This window comes from Somniosus microcephalus, chromosome 9 (assembly GCF_052327205.1).
Source record: "Somniosus microcephalus isolate GS21.2 chromosome 9, FLI_Smic_1.0, whole genome shotgun sequence".
Taxonomy (NCBI): domain Eukaryota; kingdom Metazoa; phylum Chordata; class Chondrichthyes; order Squaliformes; family Somniosidae; genus Somniosus; species Somniosus microcephalus.
The window spans coordinates 65,257,377-65,284,184 of record NC_140995.1 but is presented as its reverse complement, the minus strand read 5'-3'; the positions used below and the strand labels follow the sequence as shown (position 1 = coordinate 65,284,184).

General features: G+C 51.7%; 1 protein-coding gene across 5 annotated transcripts in view; it reads right to left on the bottom strand.

Moving 5' to 3' along the window:
• b3galnt2 (beta-1,3-N-acetylgalactosaminyltransferase 2) overlaps positions 1–26,808 on the bottom strand; it is a 72,438-nt gene that overhangs the window by 25,604 nt on the left and 20,026 nt on the right. For 4 of the 5 annotated variants that reach the window (XM_085996707.1, XM_085996705.1, XM_085996706.1 and 1 more), the window contains exons 2-6: positions 25,805–25,922; positions 19,097–19,197; positions 15,162–15,355; positions 11,662–11,757; positions 9,202–9,312 (exon numbers count right to left, since the gene is read on the bottom strand). In XM_085996707.1, coding sequence (XP_085852833.1) covers positions 9,202–9,312; positions 11,662–11,757; positions 15,162–15,355; positions 19,097–19,197; positions 25,805–25,922 — 620 coding nt within the window. The remainder of the gene's footprint in view (positions 1–9,201; positions 9,313–11,661; positions 11,758–15,161; positions 15,356–19,096; positions 19,198–25,804; positions 25,923–26,808) is intronic. The other variant, XM_085996710.1, reaches the window with a different exon arrangement.

The window sequence follows — 26,808 nt, the reverse complement described above, 5'->3', positions numbered from 1 at the left end:
GTACTGCCCCTCCGACAGTGCAGCACTCCCTCAGTACTGCCCCTCCAACAGTACATCACTCCCTCAGTACTGTCCCTCCGAATGCGCAGCACTCCCTCAGTACTGCCCCGCTGACGGTGTAGTGCTCCCTCAGTACTGCCCCTCCGACAGTGCATCGCTCCCTCAGTACCACCCCTCCGACAGTGCAGCGCTCCCTCAGTACTGCCCCTCCGACAGTACAGTGCTCCCTCAGCCGTGCCCTTCCAAAAGTGCAGCGTTCCTTCAGCACTGACTCTCCGACAGTGCAGTGCTTCCTCAGTACTGTCCCTCTGACAACGCAGCACTCCCTCAGAACTGCCCCGCCGACAGTGTAGTGCTCCCTCAGTACTGCCCCTCCGACAGTGCAGCGCTCCCTCAGTACTGCCCCGCCAACGGTGTAGTGCTCCCTCAGTACCGTCCCTCCGACAGTGCGGCGCTCCCTCAGTACCGCCCCTCCGACAGTGCGGCGCTCCCTCAGTACCGCCCCTCCGACAGTACGGCGCTCCCTCAGTACTCCCCTCCAACAGTGCAGCGCTTCCTCATTACGGCCCCTTCAACAGTACAGCAGTCCCTCAGTACTGTCCCTCCGATAGCGCAGCACTCCCTCAGTACTGCCCCGCTGACGGTGCAGCCTTCCCTCAGTACTGCACTTCCAACAGTGCAGCGTTCCTTCAGTACTGCCCTGCCGAATTGTGCAGCGCTCCCTCAATACTGACCCTCCGACAGTGCTGTGTTCCCTCAGTACTGCCCCTCCGACAGTGAAGCGCTCCCTCCGTACCGCCCCTCCGACAGTGCGGCGCTCACTCAGTACTGCCCCTCCGACAGTGCAGCGCTACCTCAGCACTGCCCTGCCAACAGTGCAGCGTTCCTTCAGTACTGTCCCTCCGACAGCGCAGCACTCCCTCAGTACTGCCCCGCCGATGGTGCAGTGCTCCCTCCGTACCGCCCCTCCGACAGTGCGGCGCTCCCTCAGTACTGTCCTTCCGACAGTGCAGCACTCCCTCAATACTGCCCCTCCGACAGTATGGCACTATTTCAGTACTACCCGTCTGACAGTGACGTGCTCCCTCAGTACTGTCCCTCCGACAGTTCGGCACTCCCTCAGTACTGCCCCTCCGACAGTGCCATGCTCCCTCAGTACTGTCCCTCCGACAGTGCAGTGCTTCCTCAGTACTGTCCCTCCGACAGCGCAGCACTCCCTCCGTATTGCCCCGCCGACAGTGTAGTGCTCCCTCAGTACTGCCCCTCTGACAGTGCAGCGCTCCCTCAGTACTGTCCCCCACACAGTGCCGCACTCCCTCAGTACTGCCCCTCGAGAGTGCAGCGTTCCTTCAGTACTGCCCCTCCGACAGTGATGCGCTCCCTCGGTACCGCCCCTCCAACAGTGCGGCGCTCCCTCAGTACTGCCCCTCCGACAGTGCAGCACTTCCTCAGTACTACCCCTCCGACAGTGCAGCACTCCCTCAGTACTAACCCTCCGACAGTGCGGCGCTCTCTCAGTACTGTCCCTCCGACAGTGCAGCGCTCCCTCAGTACTGCCCCTCCGACAGTGCAGCGCTACCTCAGCACTGCCCTGCCAACAGTGCAGCATTCCTTCAGTACTGTCCCTCTGACAGCGCAGCACTCCCTCAATACGGCCCCGCCGATGGTGCAGTGCTCCCTCCGTACCACCCCTCCGACAGTGCGGCGCTCCCTCAGTACTGCCCTTCCGACAGTGCAGCACTCCCTCAATACTGCCCCTCCGACAGTGTGGCACTATTTCAGTACTACCCGTCTGACAGTGACGTGCTCCCTCAGTACTGTCCCTCCGACAGTTCGGCACTCCCTCAGTACCGCCCCTCCGACAGTGCAGCGCTCCCTCAGTACTGCCCCTCCGACAGTGCAGCACTCCTTCAGTACTGTCCCTCCGACAGTGCCATGCTCCCTCAGTACTGTCCCTCCGACAGTTCGGCACTCCCTCAGTACCGCCCTTCTGACAGTGAAACGCTCCCTCAGTACCACCCCTCCGACAGTGCAGCGCTCCCTCAGTACTGCACCTCCGACAGTGCAGCACTCCCTCAGTACTGCCCCTCCGACAGTGCAGCGCTCCCTCGGTACTGCCCCTCCGACAGTGCAGCACTGCCTCAGTACTGCCCATCGAACAGTGCAGTGCTCCCTCAGTACTGCCCCTCCGACAGTGCAGCGCTCCCTCGGTACTGCCCCTCCGACAGTACAGCTCTCCCTCAGTACTGCCCCTCCGACAGTGAAGTGCTCCCTCAGTACTGCCCCTCCGACAGTGCAGTGCTCCCTCAGTACTGCCCCTCCGACAGTGCAGCGCTCTCTCAGTACTGGCCCTCCGGCAGCGCAGCACTCCCTCAGTACTGCCCCGCTGACGGTGTAGTGCTCCCTCAGTACTGCCCCGCCGACAGTGCAGCCCTCCCTCAGTACTGCACTTCCAACAGTGCAGCGTTCCTTCAGTACTGCCCCTCCGACAGTGCCGCACTCCCTCAGTACTGCCCATCCAACAGTGCAGCGCTCCCTCAGTATTGCCCTCCGACAGTGCAGCGCTGTAATGAAATCTGTTTGTCTTGCCTGTATTCGTTTTGCACTCATGTATATTACCCTCCCCCACATGGTGTATAGTTTCACTTCCTCTTTCCTGACTAACCTGGAAGGTTCCAGGTCTTGGCTCTTGGCTCCGCCCCTGACTTCTCTTACTTAAAGATCCCAGGATCTGTATGACTCATTCCTGTGAGCCAGTCGGTGTGTTGAGATGTTAGCTCTGATCTTAGTGATTAAAAGCCAACTTGTTAAAATCTATAACTTCTAGTTTTGTGGTTATTGAAGGCGCATCAATTTTAATCACTAAAGAATGCTAGGATGGATCGACTCCTAAAACCAGAGCGTCTGGACTTGGATCCATATTCTGCTGAAGCATCAAATCAATTTGGACACTGGCTCAAATGCTTCGAACTCTTCGCGAGGGCCTCATCCGCTAGCGAGGTAGATAAACTGAGTCTCCTGACTACTCGCGTTAGTCATCGGATTTATTCGTTCATCCGGGACGCCACCTCTTGCACGGAGGCCATCACTATCCTGAAATCCCAATACCAGAGGCCGGTAAATGAAGTGTACGCCAGACATCTGCTGGCTACACGTAGGCAGCAACCTGAGGAATCAATGGACGATTTCTTACAGGGCCTAAAGGACTTGGTCCGGGACTGTAACTGCAAGGCCGTGACGGCCAACGTGTACTCTGACGAATTGGTCCGCGATTCCTTCATCACGGGCCTCAAATCGAATTATATCCGGCAGAGACTGCTGGAGAAGGAGGTCCTGGACTTAAAAAAGGCAGTGGCCACTGCGCGATCGCTGGATGTGGCCCAGAAAAACTCTGACTCTTATTCTTCCGGCCATGCGGCCCTCACCGTGTCGTGCGCGCCGAGCGGGCCGCCATCTTGGAATCAGCCATCTTCCCCATCCAGGTCTCAGACCAGCTCTACACCGCCGGAGTCCCCACACAGAAGTTCACCCAGGAGTCCTACTACAGCGGCAATGTCTCGAGGCCCAAAATGCTACTTCTGCGGCCAGGCCACGCACCCCAGACAACAATGCCCAGCGAAGGACGCTACATGCTTCAAATGTAAGAAAAAGGGGCATTTTAGCAAAGTCTGCAGGGGGAATCAGATTTCCAACTCCGTCACCGCCTCGTGCGTGCCGTGCGGGCCGCCATCTTGGGATCCGCCATCTTTTCCCGACTCAACGGCCGCCCAGGGCCCAACAGTGGCTTCGATCACGGTGGATCAATCCAGGCCACACCCGTTGACAAAATCCATGATGGACATACAGGTAAACGGGAATTTAACGAAATGTTTAATTGACTGTGGGAGTACCGAGAGTTTTATCCACCCTAGCCTGGTACGGCGGCACTCATTAACGGTAACCCCTACACGGAGCAGAATTGCTATGGCTGCTAAGCCCCACACTTCGGACATTTTGGGCTACTGTGTGGTAACACTGACTGTAAAAGGCACGGACTACAAGGGTTTTAAACTCCTCGTGATGCCAGAACTCTGTGTTAATGTAATCTTGGGCCTGGACTTCCAGTGCCACCACGAAAGTGTCACGCTAGCATATGGCGGGTCCCAGCCGCCACTCACAGTCTGTGGCCTATCAACCTTAAAAATCAGCCCGCCCTCTTTATTCGCTAATCTCGCTCCAAACTGTAGGCCCATAGCAACCAAAAGTAGACGGTACAGTCTGGAAGACAGACACTTTATCAAGGCGGAAGTGGACAGACTCCTGCGGGAAGGCATTATTGAATGCAGTAACAGTCCGTGGCGTGCCCAAGTAGTCATAGTTAAAAGTAGCGAAAAGAAACGGATGGTAATTGACTACAGCCAGACTGTTAATATTTATACCCAGCTGGACGCTTACCCTTTACCCCGCATATCAGAAATGGTCAACCAGATTGCGCAATACCGAGTCTTCTCGACTATCGACCTCAAATCCGCGTATCACCAGCTCCCCATTAGAACGGAGGACCGCCCATACACCGCCTTTGAGGCGAACGGACGCCTCTACCATTTTCTCAGAGTGCCCTTCGGGGTAACAAATGGGGTCTCGGTCTTCCAACGTAAGATGGACCGCATGGTTGACGAGAATAAACTACAAGCTACCTACCCCTATCTGGACAATGTCACTATCTGCGGGCAGAACCAGCAAGACCACGATCTAAATCTTGCGAGATTTTTAAAAACTGCCCTAAAGCTGAATCTAACCTACAACGAAGACAAATGTGTCTTCAACACAACCCGTCTCTGTATCCTCGGCTGTGTGGTGGAAGATGGGGTAATTGGACCGGACCCTGACCGATTACGCCCCCTAAAGGAACTGCCCCTGCCACACAATCCCAAAGCTTTAAAAAGGTGCCTGGGATTTTTTTCGTATTATGCCCAATGGGTGCCCAATTACTCTGATAAAGCCCGACCCCTCATTAAATCGACGTCCTTCCCACTATCAGCTGAAGCTCGGGAGGCTTTCACCAGTATCAAACAGGACATTGAAAGGGCTGCACTGTGTGCAGTGGACGAAAGCATTCCCTTTCAAGTCGAAAGCGATGCGTCAGACTTTGCCTTAGCTGCGACCCTCAATCAGGCTGGGAGACCTGTGGCCTTCTTCTCCCGAACCCTTCAGGGACCTGAAATCAGGCACTCTTCTGTCGAGAAGGAGGCACAGGCTATAGTGGAGGCAGTGCGGCACTGGAGACACTACCTAGCCGGCAAACGTTTCACCCTGCTCACCGACCAGCGGTCGGTGGCTTTCATGTTTAATAACAAAGGGGGAAAATCAAGAATGACAAAATACTCAGGTGGAGGATCGAACTATCCACGTTCGACTATGATATTATGTACAGGCCGGGAGCCCTTAATGAACCCCCAGACGCGGGGAATGTGTGCCAGCATTCATACGGACAAATTACAGGGTCTCCACAACGACCTCTGTCACCCAGGGGTCACCCAACTATACCATTTTATATAGCCCCGTAATCTGCCCCACTCCATCGAGGAGGTCAGGGCAATGACCAGAGCCTGCCGCATCTGTGCGGAATGTAAGCCTCGTTTCTACAGGCCTGACCGTGCACACCTTATCAAAGCCACACGGCCATTCGAGCGCCTAAGTCTGGACTTCAAGGGACCCCTTCCCTCTGCCGACCGTAACGCATACTTCCTCAATATCATCGATGAATATTCCCGCTTCCCCTTCGCCATTCCCTGCCCAGACATGACCAGTGCCACGGTCATCAAGTGTCTCTGTAATCTATTCTGCATGTTTGGCATGCCGAACTACATACACAGCGATGAGGGGACGTCATTCATGAGTGACGAGCTGCGACAGTTCTTGCTCTCAAAGGGGATAGCCACTAGCAGAACCACTAGCTACAACCCCCGGGGTAATGGGCAAGTGGAAAGGGAGAATGCTACTGTTTGGAAGGCTGTCACGTTAGCCTTAAAGTCAAAAGGCCTTCCGACCTCCCGCTGGCAGGAAGTCCTCCCAGACGTGCTCCACTCCATAAGGTCTCTGTTATGTACTGCCACTAACGCTACCCCTCACGAAAAGATGTTCGTTTTCCCCCGGAAATCCACCTCGGGCATATCTCTACCCGCGTGGCTGACGTCTCCGGGGACAGTACTATTGCGGAAGCACGTGAGAGGCCATAAAACGGACCCCCTTGTGGAAAAGGTACAGCTCCTCCATGCAAACCCTCAGTACGCCTATATCGAATACTCTGACGGGCGAGAGGACACGGTTTCCATAAAAGACCTCGCTCCCTTGGGGAGTGGAGAGAACGATGAGAGACTACCCGAGGAAGACCTACACCAAAAAGAGACAGGACGCCCAGAGGTATCAATACCCAACTTTAACCTGGAGGACACTGCAGATAACCTGGAAGACACTGCGGAGGCCAGGACAGCGGAGGAACCAGAATCCACTCCCCTAGAGGCACCCCAACCGGCTTTGCGCCGATCACTGAGAACCGCAAAACCTCCTGACAGACTCACTTATACCAACTTTTAAGAAACATCACCCCGATGGACTAAATCTAAAGAAGGGGTGAATGTAATGAAATCTGTTTGTCTTGCCTGTATTCGTTTTGCACTCATGTATATTACCCTCCCCCACACGGTGTATAGTTTCACTTCCTCTTTCCTGACTAACCTGGAAGGTTCCAGGTCTTGGCTCTTGGCTCCGCCCCTGACTTCTCTTACTTAAAGATCCCAGGATCTGTATGACTCATTCCTGTGAGCCAGTCGGTGTGTTGAGATGTTAGCTCTGATCTTAGTGATTAAAAGCCAACTTGTTAAAGTCTATAACTTCTAGTTTTGTGGTTATTGAAGGCACATCAAGCGCTCCCTCAATACTGTCCCCCACACAGTGCAGCGCTCCCTCAGTGCTGCCCCGCCGACGATGCAGCCCTCCCTCAGTACTGCACTTCCAACAGTGCAGCGTTCCTTCAGCACTGAACCTCCGACAGTGCAGTGCTTCCTCAGTACTGTCCCTCTGACAATGCAGCACTCCCTCAGTACGGCCCCTCCAACAGTACTGCACTCCCTCAGTATTGTCCCTCCGACAGTGCAGTGCTCCCTCAGTACTGCCCCGCCGACGGTGTAGTGCTCCCTCAGTATCGCCCCTCCGACAGTGCAGCGCTCCCTCAGTACCGCCCCTCCGACAGTGCGGCGCTCCCTCAGTACCGCCCCTCCGACAGTGCGGCGCTCCCTCAGTACCGCCCCTCCGACAGTGCGGCGCTTCCTCATTACGGCCCCTCCAACAGTACAGCAGTCCCTCAGTACTGTCCCTCCGACAGCGCAGCACTCCCTCAGTACTGCCCCGCCGACGGTGCAGCCCTCCCTCAGTACTGCACTTCCAACAGTGCAGCGTTCCTTCAGTACTGCCCTGCCGAATTGTGCAGCGTTCCCTCAGTACTGCCTCTCTGACAGTGCGGCGCTACCTCAGCACTGCCCTGCCAACAGTGCAGCGTTCCTTCAGTACTGACCCTCCGACAGTGTAGCGCTTCCTCATTACGGCCCATCCAACAGTACAGCAGTCCCTCCTCCGACAGCGCAGCACTACCTCAGTACTGCCCCGCCGATGGTGCAGTGCTCCCTCAGTACTGTCCCTCCACCAGTGCAGCGCTCCCGGAGTACTGTCCCTCTGACCATGCAGCACTCCCTCAGTACGGCCCCTCCAACAGTACAGCACTCCCTCAATACTGTCCCTCCAACAGCGCAGCACTCCCTCAGTACTGCCCCGCCGACGGTGCAGTGCTCCCTTAGTACTGTCCCTCCGACAGCGCAGCGCTCCCTCAGTACTGCCCCTCCGACAGTGCAGCACTCCCTCAGTACTGCCCATCCAACAGTGCAGCGCTCCCTTAGTACTGCCCTCCGACAGTGCAGCGCACCCTCAGTACTGACCCTCCGACAGTGCAGCACTCCCTCAGTACTGCCCTTCCAACACAGCAGCGTTCCTTCAGTACTGCCCCTCCGAATTGTGCAGCGCTCCCTCAGTACTGCCCCCCCGACAGTGCGGCGCTCTCTCAGTATTGCCCCTCTGGCAGTGCAACGCTCCCTCAGTACTGCCCCTCCGACAGTGAAGCACTCCTTCAGTACCGCCCCTCTGACAGTGCGGCGCTCCCTCAGTACTGCCCCTCCGACAGTGAAGCGCTCCCTCAAAACCGCCCCTCCGACAGTGCGGCGCTCTCTCAGTACCGTCCCTCCGACAGTACGGCGCTCCCTCAGTACTGCCCCTCCGACAGTGCAGTGCTCCCTCAGTACTGCCCTTTCAGCAGTGCAGCACTCCCTCAGTACTGCCCCTCCGACAGTGAAGCGCTCCCTCAGTACCGCCCCTCTGACAGTGCGGCGCTCCCTCAGTACTGCCCCTCCGACAGTGCTGTGCTCCCTCAGTACTGCCCCTCCGACAGTGCAGCGCACTCTCAGTATTGCCCCTCTGGCAGTGCAACACTCCCTCATTACGGCCCCTCCAACAGTACAGCAGTCCCTCAGTACTGCCCATCCGACAGTGCAGCACTCCCTCAGTACTGCCCCGCCGACGGTGCAGTGCTCCCTCAGTGCTGTCCCTCCGCCAGTGCAGTGCTCCCTGAGTACTGTCCCTCTGACAATGCAGCACTCCCTCAGTACTGCCCCTCCGACAGTACCCCATTCCCTCAGTACTGCCCCTCTGACAGTGCAACGCTCCCTCAGTACTGCCCCTCTGACAATGCAGCACTTCCTCAGTACTGCCCCTCTGACAGTGCGGCGCTCCCTCAGCACTGCCCCTCCGACAGTGCGGCGCTCTCTCAGTACTGCCCCTCCGACAGTGCAGTGCTCCCTGAGTACCACCCCTCCGACAGTGCGGCGCTCCCTCAGTACTGCACTGGTGTGTCAGTCTGGATTATGGGCTCATGTCTCTCGAGTTTGACTTGAACCCACGACACTCTGACTCAGAGACGAAAGTGCTACTCACTGAACCACGGCTGACACTAATGTGTTGACAAGCACGGCACCAGCACACAGTAATCGCTTACAGATGGAACCAGGCAATTTCCCAGTGTCTGTCCCCGGGAGAGGATGCAGCTCTTGTGCTTTTAATTGCTTTTCTGGAGGAATCGTGATTAGTCAACTTACTGTAACACGAGGATCAACTTACTGCAGAAAACCTAAGGACACCTCCTCCACTGTCAAGCAGGACATCAGTGAGGTTAGTGGTGATGAGACACTCCGGGTCTTGGCTCTCCCAAGCAATGGTGCCTTCAAAGCCCTGTCAAAGAGAGGATGGTATTTAAACCCTGACCTGAAGCTTTGTACCCTGCCTGGAATGGTCCTGCAGGCTTCCACCTCAAACACAACTGGCCAAGTATGAAGACTGCAGTTATTTACTGAGCCATGAAGGAATGGGTCATTTATTCAGCAGATTGGCATACTTGCCGTTGCGTTGGTTTACTACAAGTGAATGGCTGTCAACATGTGAAACCGTTCTGCTCAGAAGGAGGAAACAATAGAACTTGCATTTATATAGCGACTTTCGAGACCTCAGGACGTCCGAAAGCATTTTACAGCCAATAAAGTAGTTTTGAAATGTAGTCACTGTTGTAATCATAAAATCTTACAGCACAGGAGGCCATTCGGCCCATCATGCCTGTGCCAACTCTTTGAAAGAGCTATCCAATTAGTCCCACACCACAGCTTTTTGCCCATAACCCTGCAAATTAGTCCTCTTCAAGTACATGCCCAATTGCCTTTTGCAAGTTCCTATGGAATCTGATTCCACCACTCTTTCAGGTAGTACATTCCAGATCTTAACAACCCTCTGTGTGAAAATAATGCAGAAAATGCGCTAGCCAATCTGCGCACAGCAAGATCCCACAATCAACAATGTGATAAATGACCAAATCATCTATTTTAGTATTGTTGGTTGAGGGTGGAGTGATAAATATTGGCCAGGGCACCAGGGAGAACTCCTCTGCTCTTCTTCGAAATAGCGGCCATGGGATGTTTTACATCCACCCGAGAGGGCAGACAGGGCCTCGGTTTAACATCTCATCTGAAAGACGGCACCTCCGACAGTGCAGCACTCCCTCAGTACTGCACTGGAATGTCAGCCTAGATTATGGGCGCAAGACTCTGGAGCAGGACTTGAACCCATGACCTTCTGACTCAGAGGCGAGAGTGCTACCCACTGAGCCACAGCTGACACTGATGGGATCTAGGACAGTGTTAGCAGTGGCTTGCCTTTTCAGTCAATACCATTAATATATGACAAGAGGCAAGTGAAAGTATGTCACAGGATGTTACTGCTGCCTCATGTGTCAGACAGGCTCAGAGAGCACCCCAGTTACTTCCTGCTAATAAGTGCGTTCCAACTCTCCTATGCGAAATCCAGGTCGTACAAGTTAATAAAATAACCAGTTACATCGATTAAAGCGCTCCTCATGTAAAAGAACATCTGAGAAGTATGCAGGAAGTAAAAGAGTTTGAGGGAGAGGAAGAATGAAGGCATGGTTGGAAATTATGTGTTATTAAAGGGCTATTGTAGGCAGGGAGAGATGTAGCAAAACAAAATGGTTTGGGGAGTGAGTATCGGGGTTAGAGACGTAATTATGAAGGGATCAGACAGATAGAAACAGACTTTTCCAGTGGTTGAGGGGTCTAGATCAAGGGAACACAGATACAACATTAAATATAACAGATTTATGACAGAGAGCAAGAGAATTTCTTTTTGACACACAGGGTTGGGAGGCAGTGGAATGCAGAATTAGTGATTGGAGCAGAGACCACGTCAACATTTAAGAATGGGTTAGATAGGCGATTGAAGGAAAGATAAATACCACAATGAACTCTGCAGAGAGATTGATGGAGGCATCGAGGATTAACGCACAGCGGCCACAGTCGCAGACAGCGTCATTTGTGAGTTTGGCCAGGGTGGTCTTGGTATTGTGAGCAGAGTGGACTTCAGACTGAAGAGATTGAAGCACAAGTTTTGGAAGAGATGGACATGGAGATGGGGGTGGGGTGAGTGGGGGAGGTGACGACAGGTTCAAGCATCTTGGAGAGGAAAGTGAAGATAAGAGATGGGAAGATAGTTTGAGAAACTGGATGGGTTAAGGATGGGCTTTGTAACGTAGAAAAATAAATCTTAATATACTTGGACGCTTGTGATTATATGTCTATCTCATTGAAGTAGCGAGAAGTGTTGGACTGCCCGATGGAGCCACACACTGATGTCCCTAATGTGAGGCACCATCTAGTGCAGGGGCTCACAATCGGAATCCTCTAAATACTGAGTGGGGGGGTAATCCAGAGTAGGAGCCAGGAGCTATCCTTTGGGGGAATGGGGGGAAACAATGGGAGTCAGCCAAGGCTGCCCTCATCCACTTCTTAATGACCAGTTCAATGGCACGTCTGTAGAGGCCTGGGAAGAGGTCTCCTGCTCCCCCACCAGCCAGAGAACAGAGCATTTCATCGCAAGAGCTGAACTGAGTGGGGGAAAAGGGGAGAAAATTCAGCGAGGACTGAAGCATGCAATCTGGGTGGGATTTTCTAAAACCTGCTCAGTGTGGACAGTATATAAACAGCAAAAACAAAATTACCCGTAAACCGCTGCTCGTACCTTAGGTAAAAGGAACCTTTCCACTGGTTTATACCACAATTGGTTCACTTGTACTCCGGAGCTGAGCGGACTGAAGCGGGCGCTGGCAATCACCTCCTGGTAAAACATTCACATGGTAATACAGCAACAACCTCAACCAGGGCTTTAGAAATATAAACCTGGAGTTCCAACAAACTGTTACACAGTGCTGCCTCGTACAACTCACTCCCTACAACCCTCACTGGGCCATTTCCTCAGTAACTGCAGCGTGCCAGCTAACCAGATGGTTACCTTAAGGACTGCAGTGGTTCAAGGAGAAGGCCCACCACCACCACCTTCTCGGGGCAACTAGAGATGGGCAATAAATGCCGGCCTTGCCAGCAACGCCCACATCTCCAGAATGAATAAAAACAAACCAATAATCTTTTCAGACCTGCTGTTGCGTTTTTGCCCCAGGTCCAAAATGAACACCACGGTTACATGAAGAACATTGATACATTCCTATTAGAATTATAAAGGAGATATTAGGACAGGTGACCAAAAGCTCGGTCAAAGAGGTAGGTTTTAAGGAGCATCTTAAAGGAGGAGAGGTAGAGAGGCAGAGAGGTTTAGGGAGTGAATTCCAGAGTTTAGGGCCTAGGCAGCTGAAGGCACGGCCGCCAATAGTGGGGCAATGAAAATCGGGGAGGCACAAGAGGCCAAATTTCGAGGAACATAGAGTTCTCGGAGGGTTGCAGGGCTAGAGAATTTTAGAGATAGGGAGGGATGAAGAGGGATTTTGAACAGAGGATGAGAATTTCACATTTGAGGCGTTGCCGGACCAGACACCAATGTAGGTGAGCGAGCACAGGGGTGATGGGCAATGTTCCCTGTAAGCTGTGCTTTGTTCTGCGCGGTCTGTTTCTTTTAGTGCACGGTCCCTTTAAATTTCTACGCATGCGCAGTATTTACAATGGAGAAGCTGGTTAGCAGCCTGTGCGAGGCCTTTCCCATTACTGCGCAGCCCCTTGGCCACGCAGCTTAGAGGGAACATTGGTGATGGATGAACGGGACTTGGTGGGGGATAGGATACGGGCAGCAGAGTTTTGGATGAGCTCAAGTTTACGGAGGGTGCAAGATGGGAGGCCAGCCAAGAGTGCGTTGGAATAGTCGAGTTTGGAGGTAACAAAAGTATGAATGAGTCCTTCAGCAGCAGATGGACTGAGGCAGGGGCAGAGATGGGCAGTGTTACAGAGATGGATGTAGGCGGAAGTTCTCTGTCTCCATCTCTGGGGATAGGCTATTGACAAACATTCACTACAAGCCCACTGACTCCCACAGCTACCTGGACTACACTTCCTCCCACCCCGCTTCCTGTAAGGACTCTATTCCATTCTCCCAGTTTCTCCGTCTCCACCGCGTCTGTTCTAACGATGCCACCTTCCATACCAGTGCTTCCGACATGTTTTCCTTTTTCCTCAACCAAGGATTCCCCTCTACCGTGGTTGACACGGCCCTTGACAGTGTCCGTTCTATTTCCCGCACTTCTGCTCTCACCCCTTCCCCTCCCTCCCAGAACCACGATAGGGTTCCCCTTGTCCTCACCTTTCACCCCACCAACCTCCACACTCAATGGATCAACCTGCGCCATGTCTGCCACCTCCAGCATGATCCCACCACCAAACATATCTTCCCCTCACCTCCACTTTCAGCATTCTGAAGGGACCACTCCCTCCGAGACACCCTGGTCCACTCCTCAATCACCCCCAACACCCCTTACCCTTCACCTGGCACCTTCCCATGCAAGTGCAGGAGATGCAACACCTGCCCTGTTACCTCCTCCCTTCCCACTGTCCAGGTTCCCAAACACCCCTTCCAGGTGAAACAGTGATTTACTTGTACTTCTTGCAATTTAGTATATAGTGTATTCGCTGCTCACGATGCATTCTCCTCTACATTGGGGAGACCAAACGCAGATTAGGTGACCGCTTTGCGGAACACCTCCGTTCAGTGCGTAAGGGTGACCCCGAGCTTCCGGTCCCGTCACTTTAATTCACCGCTTCACTCCCACTCTGATCTCTCCATCCTCGACCTCTTACATTGTTCCAATGAAGCTCAACGTAAGCTCGAGGAACAGCACCTCATCTTTCGATTAGGCACTTTACAGCCTTCTGGACTCAACATCGAGTTTAACAATGCCCCTATTTTTTTTCACATGGCAGCTGTTGATCATTCTGCCATTGCCATTTACACTTCATCTAGAGCCATCTTTTGTTTCTTAACTTGTCCCATTACCATCTCCTTTTGCCTTGCACCATCATCCCTTTTGTCTCTTAATCTCTCCTGCCTTCCATCCTGTCACAGACCTTCCCTTTTGTTCTTTCCTCTCCTCCCCCTGCACTTGCTTAAAAACCTTTTACATTGTAGGATCCGTTCCTCCCCCACAATTGTAAAATTTATGGAATATAAAAAACCCCAAACCCATGGACATTGAACTGTGAAATATAAAAGCCATACCTCAGCACACAGAGGTGGGCTATGCAGTAAGGGGTTAATTCAAACATTGCAACGAAACTATGGCTCGTTAGAAGAGGCTGGAAAAGACATTATCATAGTCAAATGATATAGGACAACTGCCATCGATTCAATACAAGGTACTGAGAATGCCATCAGCATAGACAATAGCACCGGACGACAGCCATTACCATCTGAATGGTTCCTGCCAAGAAGAAAAAGGGACATTCACACATTCGTTAACTTTGGAGCCAGGAATCTTACACCATAGAAAGGTTGCACTGTTTAAACAGCATGAGGACTGACCAGGCCTGCCCGGTCCGGTCCTGTGTAGACCAGGACGTGGAATAATCTCATAATTAAAAGGTGTTAACCATCGGACGTTACAACAGGAAATATGTTTGAGATATAAAAGAGGACAACTTCACAGAGGGGGTACTGCAGTCGGAAGGAGGCCGGAAGGTTTGGCCTACAATCAACACCAGAACGACCAGCTGTGTGAGTGATTGTAAGTTTCAGTCAAATCGTAGAGGGATTTGTCTGGGTAATTTTATAAGCAGCAGTCAAATCGCAGAAGGGTTTGTGCTGTGGGATTTCGTGTTAGTTTCAGTTAAACTGCGGCAGGGTTTTAACTGGTATTTCGTGTCAGTTTCAGGTAACCTTGTGTAAGGGTTTTGTATTGTGGGTCTTGTGTTATCCCGGTCAAATCACAGAGGGGTTCAATAAACGAACAAATCGAAGGTTGAGCCGAACCCTGTGTTGTGCGTATTTTGTTCTTATAAATCCTGAAGTCAAAGAACTGTCTGTAAGGGGGGGAGGGGGGGACGGGAACGGAACCTCCTACAACATCTCCAACTTCATTGACCTGAAACGTTAACTCTGTTTCTCTCTCTACAGATGCTGCCTGACCTGCTGAGTATTTCCAGCATTTTCTGTTTTTATTTTGGAAGTAAGCGGTCTTGGCGATGGAGAGGATATGGGATCGGAAGTTAAGTTCAGGGACATCATGAATGAGTGGTGGGATTTACCTCCAGTGTGGTTTGGTAGAGCCGCACGGTCAGGTTCTGATGAAAGCCTGCTCCTCTCTGATCGTGGAACACCCCAAGTCTTGTAATAACGATGGGATGGAGAACTCGGAAGTCAATCTTTGAAATCTTGCTACCAAGCACTGTCGAGGCAGGAGTTCCAAACAGACTGATGGCTTCAATTTCCTGTCCTATAACTGTAAAAAGAAAGGAACGAAAGACTTGCATTTATATCACGCCTTTCACGATCTCAGGACGTCTCAAAGTGCTTTACAGCTAATGAAATACTTTTTTGAAGTGTAGTCATGTAGGAAACATGGCAGCCAATGTATACACAGCAAGATCCCACGAACAGCGACGAAATCAATGATAACAACAGAAAATGCTGGAAAAACTCAGCACAAAATGGTGTGGCCTCCTCTACATTGGGGAGGCCAAACGCAGATTGGGTGACCGCTTTGCGGAACACCTCCGTTCAGTCCGTAAGGATGACCCCGAGCTTCCGGTCGCCTGTCATTTTAATTCACCGCTCCATTCCCACTCGGACCTCACCGTCCTTGGCCTCTTGCATTGTTCCATGGAAGTTAAGCATAAACTCGAGGAACAGCACCTCATCTTCCGATTAGGCACTTTACAGCCTTCCGGACTCAATATTGAGTTCAACAATTTCCGATCATAACCTCGGCCCCTATTACATTTTTACTTATATTTTTTAGCCACACCTTTGTTTTGGCTTTTCCCCCTCCCCCCTTTCCTTTTTTTTCTCTCTCTCTCCCACATGGCAGCTGTCTCCCATTCTGCCAGCGCATTTCACACCTAATCTAGAGCCGTCTTTTGTCTCCACTAGTCCTATCACCATCTCATCTCGTTTTGAATACCTCTTAATGTCTCTTCATTTCTGTTTTGTTCTCTCCCAGCCTGGCCTTTCAATCTATTTCATTTCCTGTGCCTTTCCAGTCTTGACAAAGAGTTTGACTCGAAACGTTGACTCTATTTCTCGCTCCACGGATGTTGCCTGGCCTGCTGAGTTTTTCCAGCATTTTCTGTTGTTATTTCGGATTTCCAGCATCCGCAGTATTTTGCTATCGTACCAATGAAATCAATGACCAGATCATCTGTTTCAGTGACGTTGGTTGAGAGATAAATATTGGATGGTCACCGGGGAGAACTCCCCTGCTCTTCTTCAAAATAGTGCCATGGGATCTTTTACATCCACCCGAGAGGGCAGACGAGGCCTTGGACGAGGCCATCTCACCTGAAAGATGGCACCTCCCTCAGTAATAAGTGTCAGCCTGGATTATATGCTCATGTCTCTGGAGTGGGACTTGAACCCACAACCTTCTGACTCAGAGGCGAGAGTGCTACCCACTGAGCTACGGCTGACAGAAGATGCTGATGTGGATACACTCATACAGAAATCAGAATCAAATTTACGTCCTTAATGCACACTTCATTCTTTGCAGTGCAATATTGACTACACGGAGAACATGATGCTCTAAATCATGAGCTACATTATAAATGACCTTCAGCTACAGCATACTGTTTATTATAGATTCATAGAATCATATAGCATAGAAGGAGGCTATTCGGCCCACTGTACTGGCTCTCTAAAATACTTATCCAATTAGTCCCACTCCCCCCATAGCCCTGCAAATGTTTCCTTTTTAAGTATATATCTTATTCCCTTTTGAAAGTTATTACTGAATCTGCTTCCAACGCACTTGCAGGCAGTGCATTCCAGTTCACAACAACTCACTCCGTAAAATAATATTCCCTCTGGCTCTTTTACCAATTATTTTCAATCTGTGTCCTCTGGTTACCGACCCTCCTTATTTACTCTATCAAAACCCTTCAAAATTTTGAACATCTCTATTAAATCTCCCCTTAACCATCTATCCTATAAGGAGAACAATCCCAGCTTCGCCAGTCCCTCCACATACCTGAAGCTCCTCATCGTTGGTATAGAAACATAGATTAATTTCTTCCAAACATTACAAATGGTCTGCTGAGCCAGTTATGTTTTGTGACGGACCAACTGGGTGCAGTGAACACAGGAAAAGTGGTCAGGGAGGATCGAGTGCTCGTAAAGGAACTTTCCCCAGGTTTAGTCGAGCTGAGGGCAGAACAGGAGACGGAGCTGCGTGAGCGGTCCAGGGAAGAGGTAGACCCAGGGGGAAGGGTGACAGACCCGGGGGGAGGGCGGCAGGCCCGGGGGGAGGGCGACAGGGCCGGGGGGAGGGCGACAGGGCCGGGGGGAGGGCGACAGGGCCGGGGGGAGGGCGACAGGGCCGGGGGGAGGGCGACAGGGCCGGGGGGAGGGCGACTGGCCCGGGGGGAGGGCGACTGGCCCGGGGGAAGGGCGACTGGCCCGGGGGAAGGGCGACAGGCCCGGGGGAAGGGCGACTGGCCCGGGGGAAGGGCGACAGGCCCGGGGGAAGGGCGACTGGCCTGGGGGAAGGGCGACAGGCCCGGGGGAAGGGCGACTGACCCGGGGGGAAGGGCGACTGACCCGGGGGAAGGGCGACTGCCACGGGGGAAGGGCGACTGCCACGGGGGTAGGGCGACTGCCACGGGGGAAGGGCGACTGCCACGGGGGAAGGGCGACAGGCCCGGGGGAAGGGCGACAGGCCCGGGGGAAGGGCGACAGACCCGGGGGAAGGGCGACAGACCCGGGGGAAGGGGACAGACCTGGGGGAAGGGGACAGACCCGGGGGAAGGGGACAGATCCGGGGGAAGGACGACAGACCCGGGGGAAGGGGACAGATCCGGGGGAAGGGCGACTGCCACGGGGGAAGGGCGACTGCCACGGGGGAAGGGCGACTGCCACGGGGGAAGGGCGACTGACCCGGGGGAAGGGCGACAGACCCGGGGGGAAGGGCGACAGACCCGGGGGAAGGGCGACAGACCCGGGGGAAGGGCGACAGACCCGGGGGAAGGGCGACAGACCCGGGGGAAGGGCGACAGACCCGGGGGAAGGGCGACAGACCCGGGGGAAGGGGACAGACCCGGGGGAAGGGGACAGACCCGGGGGAAGGGGACAGATCCGGGGGAAGGACGACAGACCCAGGGGAAGGGCGGTAGATCGAGGGGATGGGCGATAGATCGAGGGGATGGGCGATAGACCCAGGGGATGGGAGGTTGATCCAGGGGATGGGAGGTAGACCCAGGGAAAGGGCAATAGACTAAGGGGATGGGCGATAGATGCAGGAGAAGGGGATAGACCCAGGGTTAGGGAGGTAAACGCAGGGGAAGGTGATAGACCCAGCGGAAGGGGATAGACCCAGGGGACGGGAGCACAAAATTCCCGGCGGTTTCAGCCTTCTCCATTATCCAACAGGACATGTTTGGGCTCAGCCACAAGCTGTCGATAGGCAGCCTGACCCCCTCAGTGACCACCACTAAAGGGGAAGGTTGTGAGAGAAACCTACACACCATGTACTGGAAGGACTCAATATTGAGTTCAACAATTTCAGATCATAACCACTGCTCCCATTTTTTCCAGACAGCAGCTGTTGGTAATGGTTCATAGAATCATAGAAACTTAAGAGCACGGAAGGAGGCTTTTCGGCCCATCATGCCTGTGCTGGCTCTTTGGAAGCTCCTCTCGTCCCATCTTTTGTCTCTTTACCCCCCCACCCCCCTTTTGTCATTTAATCTCTTCCGCTTTCCACCCTATCACAGACCTTCCCTTTTGTTCTTTCCTCCCCTCTCCCTGCCTCTGTACTTGCTTAAAACCTGGTGCATCTCTAACTTTTTCCAGTTCTGACAAAAGCTTGAAACAATAACTTGTTTCTCTCTCCACAGATGATGCCTGATCTACTGAGTATTTCCAGCATTTTCTGTTTTTATTTCAAATTTCCAGCATGCTTGTGTACTGGAAGCCTCACCCTTGTCAAATATGTGAATGCAGCATGTCAATAATCTCCAGCGAGCCTGACCTGGGTCTGTAAAGTTGAGCAGCCGACAGGAGTAGGGATCCTCTCTGTCCTCATCGGGTATGTCGCAGCCATAAGTACCAATTATAAACTTTGCAAGGACACTGCCATAGACAAAAAAATATATATGAAGTAGAGAAGAAAAGACTTGCATTTCTATAGCGCCTTTCACAACCTCAGGACGTCACAAAGCACTTTACAACCAATGAAGTACTTTTGAAGTGCAGTCACTGTTGTAATGTAGGAAACATGGTAGTCATTTTGCAGACAGCAAGGTCCCACAAACAGCAATGTGATAATGACCAGATAATCTGTTTTAGTGATGTTGGTTGAGGGATAAATATTGGCCAGGACACCTGCTCTTCTTCTAATACTGCCATGGGATCTTTTACGTCCACCTTAGAGGAGCCTCGGTTTAACGTCTCATCCGAAAGGCACCGCTGACAGTGCAGTGCTCCCTCAGCATTGCACTGGGAGTGTCTGCCTGGATTGTGCTCAAGTCTCTGGAGTGGGACTTGAACCCAGGACCTCCTGACTCAGAGGCGAGTGAGCCACGATTGACACCTAAATTACATACCCATGATCTTAACACCCTTGCAAAATATCCATACACTTTAGCTTTACACAGCTAGCTGCACAGCACACAGTCATCCCACCAGTTTCAAAAGTTCAACATCCTTTTCAGCTCACAACTGAATCATCAACGGATTGCCTTTAACATCGCAACTGTCCCAAGGCACTGCACAGACAGACGCAAGGAAAGGGAGCGATACGGAGCCAGGAAGGGAGCGATACAGAGGGTGAGCTGAATCTCGGGGGAAAAAAGATGGGATTTTAAGAAGTGGAGTGTCAGACAGAGAGCAGGACCAAGGCAGCTGAAAGTTGGGGTGAAGGGAGGAGTGGGTTGGGGGTTGGGGGTAGGTGCAGAAAAACCCTAGTCAGTGAATCAGAGTATTCCAAAGGGGATATAGGGCTGGAGGAAATTGCAGAGATAAGATGGGGGAATTGATAGAACCATTGATAGTAAAACTCTAACCAAAACAGACACCAGGGGCATAACAGAACATTTTAGAAAATACTTTTTGTAAATATATGCGATTGGAAGCGCTGACTAAATACTGAACAATTCCGAGAAATAAAGCAACAATTGTGAACAATTTTGTCGGAAGCACTGCGACGAATTGAACTGGTCTTCCATCTCCAGGACCTGGGTTCGAATCCAGCCTAGAACAATGGAGTAGGTCTCTTCCATCTACTGGCTGTAATGAGTGTAAGTACTTCTAATACAGGCCTATAACCATAAATTGTATGTGTGTGTGTGTGCTAGGCCGTTGTAGCAGAGCCTGGTCTCCAATCGTCTTGGATCCCCTTGCCATTGGACCAAGACCTTGCTCTGTCAAGCCCGTGTGGTAGCTGGTGTGCAACAGCCACCCCACGTTAAAAGAATTCACGCACAGGCATCTTCCACCCTTTAAAATGAAGTTCGGGGCCTGGAACGTCAGGACCCTCATGGACAACCCCAACAGTGACAGACCGGAACACCGTACTGCTATCGTTGCCCAGGAGCTCAGACGTTTCGACATTGACATCGCCGCCCTAAGTCAGACCCGGCGAGCAAAGGAAGGCCAGCTCGAGGAGCAAGGTGATGGCTACACCTTCTTCTGGAAAGGCAAACCTGAAGAAGAACGCCGCCTCCATGGGGTAGGTTTCGCCATAAAAAATGAACTGGTCGGACGTCTCAGAGACTCTCCTAGCGGTATAAACAAACGCCTCATGACTCTTCGGCTCACCCTAGCCCGGAACCAGTGCGCTACGGTCATCAGTGCATACGCCCCAACACTGGAAGCCACAGACAAGACCAAAGAGGAATTCTACTCCAGCCTCGAACAATCCTTGTCCCGAGTCCCAGCGGGCGACAAGCTAATCCTCCTTGGCGACTTTAACGCCAGAGTTGAAAAGGACTCAGACCTCTAGGGAGTTGTGATTGGCAGAGAGGTGGTAGGAAAAGCCAACTCCAACGGTACCCTCCTCCTGTCGAAATGCTTAGAACATGGCCGTGTCATAACCAACATCTTGTTCCGTCAGAGAGACAAGTACAAGGCTTCATGGCAGCACCCTCGCTCCAAGCACTGGCATCTGCTGGACTACGTCATCATCCGAGCGAGGGACCGTAAGGACGTCCGCATCACCCGCGCCATGACAGGAGCTGATGACTGCTGGACAGACCACTGCCTAATCCACTCTGTCATCTCCATCAATGTAGCCCCAAAACAGCGGCGGCAACAGAAACAATGCCACAGGAAAATTAATGCTGGAGCACTCAAAGACCCCGCTAAGAAAGCCCTATTCAGCCTGTGCCTCACAAATAACCTGACGACTCCCAGTGATGCAGAGACACAGAGTGCCCACAGCGCCTGGTCTGCACTCAAGGCCTCCATAATCAGCACCTGTGAAGAGACGCTCGGTCACTGGACCAGGAAACACCAAGACTGGTTCGACGAGAATGACCAGGAGATCCAGGAGCTAATAAGCCGCAAGCGCAAGGCATTCCTGATCTGGAAACAGCAACAGAACTCGAGAGCAAGAAAGCAGCTCTACAGACGCCTGAAGGCCGAGGTCCAACAAAAAACTCGCGACCTAAAGAACAGATGGTGGGTGGAGAAAGCGCAGGAGATCCAGCAGCTGGCCGACAACCACGATGTGCATGGATTTTTTAGCGCAGTCAAGACCATCAACGGCCCAAGCACCCAAGGCCCTTCCCCACTGTGGGCCAAGAACAGAGAGGTACTCATCAAGGAGAGAGAGGCAGTCAGTGCCTGCTGGAAGGAGCACTTCGAAGATCTCCTTAACCGCGACTGTCTTCGACGCGAGTGTCCTCAACTCCATCCCACAGCATGCTACCCGCCACCATCTCAGCACAGCCCCAGCCCGGCATGAGGTTGAAAAGGCCATCCGACAACTGAAGAACAAGGCCTCAGGAGCAGATGGAATCCCCGCCAAGGCACTAAAGCATGGCGGAGAAGCACTACTGGCGCGAATTCATGAACTCATTTCTCTTATCTGGAAGGAGGAGAGCATGCCAGGGGATCTCAGAGACGTCGTAATTGTGACCATCTTCAAGAAAGGTGACAAGTCCGATTGCGGTAATTACAGAGGAGTTTCCCTGCTGTCTGCCACAAGGAAAGTCATCGCAAGAATCCTCCTCAATCACCTTCTCCCAGTGGCCGAAGAGCTCCTCCCAAAGTCGCAATGCGGATTCCGCCCACTAAGGGGCACAATGGACATGATCTTCACCGCACGTCAATTACAAGAGAAATGCAGGGAACAGCACCAACCGCTGTACATTCTTTGATCTCACAAAGGCCTTCGACACTGTCAACCGTGAGGGATTATGGAGTGTCCTCCTCAAATTCGGCTGCCCTCAAAAGTTTGTCACCATCCTCCGCCTGCTTCACGACGACATGCAAGCCGTGATCCTGACCAACGGTTCCACCACAGACCTTATTCACGTATGGACCGGGGTCAAGCAAGGCTGTGTCATCGCACCAACGCTCTTCTCGATCTTCCTTGCTGCAATGCTCCATCTCACCCTCAGTAAGCTCCCCACTGGAGTGGAGCTAATTTACAGAACAAACGGGAAACTGTTCAACCTCCGTCGCCTCCAGTCCAGATCCAAGGTCATCCCATCTTCTGTCGTCGAATTACAGTATACAGACGACGCTTGCGTCTGCGCTCACTCGGAGGTCGAACTCCAAACCATCGTCAACGCCTTCACCGAAGCGTACGAGAGCATGGGCCTTGCACTAAACATCCGTAAGACAAAGGTCCTCTACCAACCTGCCCCTGCCCACAGTACTGCCCCCCAATTATCAAAATCAATGACAAGGCCTTGGACAACGTGGACCACTTTCCATATCTTGGGAGCTTACTGTCAACAAGGGCAGACGTCGATGACTAAGTCCAACACCACCTTCAGTGTGCTAGTGCAGCCTTCGGTCGCCTGAGGAAGAGAGTGTTTGAAGACCAGGACCTCAAACCCGGCACTAAGCTCATGGTCTACAGAACAGCAGTGATACCCGCCCTGCTGTATGCCTCAGAGACATGGACCATGTACAGCAGGCACCTCAAAGCACTGGAGAGGTACCACCAACGCTGCCTCCGCAAGATCCTGCAAATCTATTGGCAGGATAGCCGCACCAACGTCAGTGTTCTTGCTCAGGCCAACATCCCCAGCATCAAAGCTTTGACCACGCTCATATCAGCTCCGATGGACGGGTCACATTGTCCGCATGCCCGATATGAGACTCCCAAAAGAAGCGCTCTACTCGGAGCTCCGGCACGGCAAGAGAGCCCCAGGTGGGCAGAGGAAATGCTTCAAGGACACCCTTAAAGCCTCCTTGAAAAAGTGTAACATCCCCACCGACACCTGGGAATCCCTGGCCCAAGACCACTCAAAGTGGAGGAGAAGCATCCGGGAAGGCGCCGAACACCTCGAGTTTCTTCGCTGAGAGCAAGCGGAAACCATGCGCAGGCAGCGCAAGTCAACCCAAGCACCCCACCCACCCACCCCTTCAACCACCGTCTGCCCCACCTGTGACTGAGACTATAGGTCCCGCACTGAACTCATCAGTCACCTGCAAACTCATTTTTAATGTGGAAGCAAGTCATCCTCGGTTCCGAGGGACTGCCTAAGAGATAACCATAAATCTACATAGAATTTACAGCACACAAACAGGTCATTCGGCCCAACTGGTCTGTGCCGGTGTTTATGCTCCACACGAGACTCCTCCCTCCCTATATTCATATCCTTCTATTCCTTTCTCCCTCATGTGTTTATTTAGCTTCCCCTTAAATGCATCAATTCTGTTTGCCTCAACTGCTCCTTGTGGTAGTGAGTTCCACATTCTCTCCACTCTCTGAGTGAAGAAGTTTTTTCCTGAATTCCTTATTAGATTTATTAGTGACTATCTTATATTTATGGCCCCTAGTTTTGGACTCCCACACAAGTGGAAACATCTTCTCTACATCTACCTATCAAACCTGTCCATAATTTTAAAGACCGCTACCAGGTCACCCCTCAGGCTTTTCCTTTCTAGAGAAAAGAGCCCCAGCCGGTTCAATATTGCCTCTAATATAGCATTAACTGGCAATCTCACTCAGGGGACACAGAATAGCTGGTGTGGGGAATGATGGTGCACAAATGGAACTAAGGAGCATTGTTGGGGCAGGGTAGAGAGAGTTTTACTCTGCATCTAGGCATGTTTTACCTGACTTGGGAATGCTCGCTACTGACACTGGGAGCTTAAAATGCAAACTGTCCCATTCTCCAACACTAAGAACCCTCAACTCAAGACTGGCAAAAACAAAGATAAGATTATGAATGTGAATTTCTACCTTCTGCTCAATGTAACATCCTTTGCAGGTATCTTTCAACAAACTCAGTAACAGAAGCTGGGATTGTTCTCCTTAGAGCAGGTTAAGAGGAGGTTTAATAGAGGTGTTCAAAATCATGAAGGGTTTGATAGAGTAACTAAGGAGAAACAATTTCCATTGGCAGGAGGGTCAGTAACCAGAGGGCACAGATTTAAGGTAATTGGCAAAAAAGCCAGAGGCGAGATGAGGAGAATTTTTTTTATGCAGCGAGTTGTTAGTCTGGAATGCTGTGCCTGAAAGTGCAGGAGAAGCAGATTCAAAAGTAACTTGCAAAAGGGAATTGGATATATAATTGAAAAGGAAAAACTTGCTGGGCTATGGGGAAATAGCAAGGAAGTGGGACTAATTGGATAGCTCTTTCAAAGAGCTGGCACAGGCACAATGGGCCCAATGGCCTCCTTCTGTGCTGTATGATTCTATGACTATATAGAATGTCCTACACATTGCAAACCTTCTCCCACTTCCTCTGCAGAAGATACAACAGTCATAGATCTTCCACTTTGGCCCAGAAATTCGGGTCCCCACGCTGAGTACGCACTGGGTACTCACGCGTAGGCCCAACGAAAGTGCCGGTTTCGTGCATGCACTGCGCATGCACAGGAAACCGGAATTTCCGTTCCCTTGAAAGAAGGGGTTGACAGGTGGAACGCGTGCGCATCGAACTTACGTTTTTTTTGCATGTTTCTCCGGGAGGGTAAGTCTCCAGCAGTTACACTTTTAAAAAGCAGGCGCAAGGCCTGCTTTTAACAAGGTAAGTGGTGAATTAATTAAAATTAAAACATTTTTTCCACAGGTTTATTATTTTTAAATACTTTAAAGAAAGGTAAGTTTATTTTTAGCCCCGTTAGAAAATGTAATTAATTTTTTCAAAAATTTAAATTATTGTTTAAAATAGTTATTTCATGTAATTTATAGTTATTTTAAAAATGTGATTTTTTAAAAATGTATTTGAAGTTTTAATTATGTTTTGGGGCTTATAATATTTATAGGTTTGACAGCTCAAATTTATGAATGAAGCATTCCCTGCTACCATTGGCTCCCCATGGCCCACGTGATCCCAGGGGACGCTTCGAACTAACTGCGCCCCTGGGATACGCAAGCACTGCGCGCCGGCAGTTGGAGGCGGCCCAGGATCAGAATCCAACACGGGCCCACAGCACAACGGCCGGCGTGCAAGGTAAGTGCAGGTCGGAGGCTTGCACCCGCGGGAAGCCTCCGAACCGAATTTCTGGGCCTTTAAAAATTAAAGTTAAACACTCAGAATAAACTTTTACTCACCGCTGGTTTCGTTGCTGTACTTGCCCCAGCCAAGTGTTCCTGAGTGCATTCCGCAATTTATGGTGGTGTCGAGCTGACAGTACTCCAATCACAACATCGTACTGATCTGCTGTCCACTCTGGAAAAAGAAAGCATCCCAAAGCGTTTTACAGCCAATGAAGTACTTTTGAGATTTCCTCCGCTCTGCTTTGAAATAGTGCCATGCAATCTTTTACATCCGCCTGAGAGGGCAGACGGGGCCTCGGTTTAACGTCTCATTTGAAAGACGGCACCTCCGACAGTGCAACACTCCCTCAGTACCGCACTGGGAATGTCAGCCTAGATTATGTGCTCAAGTCTCTGGAGTGGGACTTAAACCCACGACCTTCTGTATCAGCAGAATCTTTGAACACTATAACTTACTGTAACATTTCCTGTGTATAAGGTACACTACACGGAACTCCTCCACACTATGCTGTGTGTGGATGTTTGGATGGCACTGACTGAAGTCCTTTACCCCACACTGGATATACTGAACTACAGTGAAAGTTCAAAGAGCTCTAGTTTCACAGACTCACATATCTTACTAACAACAACAAGATCCATTTATATAGGGCCTTTATCGTAGTAAAACATCCCAAGACGCTTCACAGGCGCATTATCAAACAAAATATTACACCAAGCCACATAAGGAGATATTAGAACAGGTGACTAAAAGCTTGGTCAAAGATGAAGATTTTAAGGAGTGTCTTAAAGGAGGTGAGAGAGGCAGAGTGGTTTAGGGAGGGAATTCTAGAGCTCAGGGCCTAGACAGCTGAAGGCACGGCCACCAATGGTGGGGCGAAGGAAGTGGGGGATGAGCAGGAGGCCAGAATTGGAGGAACGTAAATTTCTTGGAGAGTTGTAGGGCTGGAGGAGGTTACAGAGATAGGGAGGGGGCGAGGCCATGGAGGGATTTGAAAACATGGAAGAAAACGTTAAAATCGAGCCGTTGTCGGACCAGGAGCCGATATAGATCCGTGAGC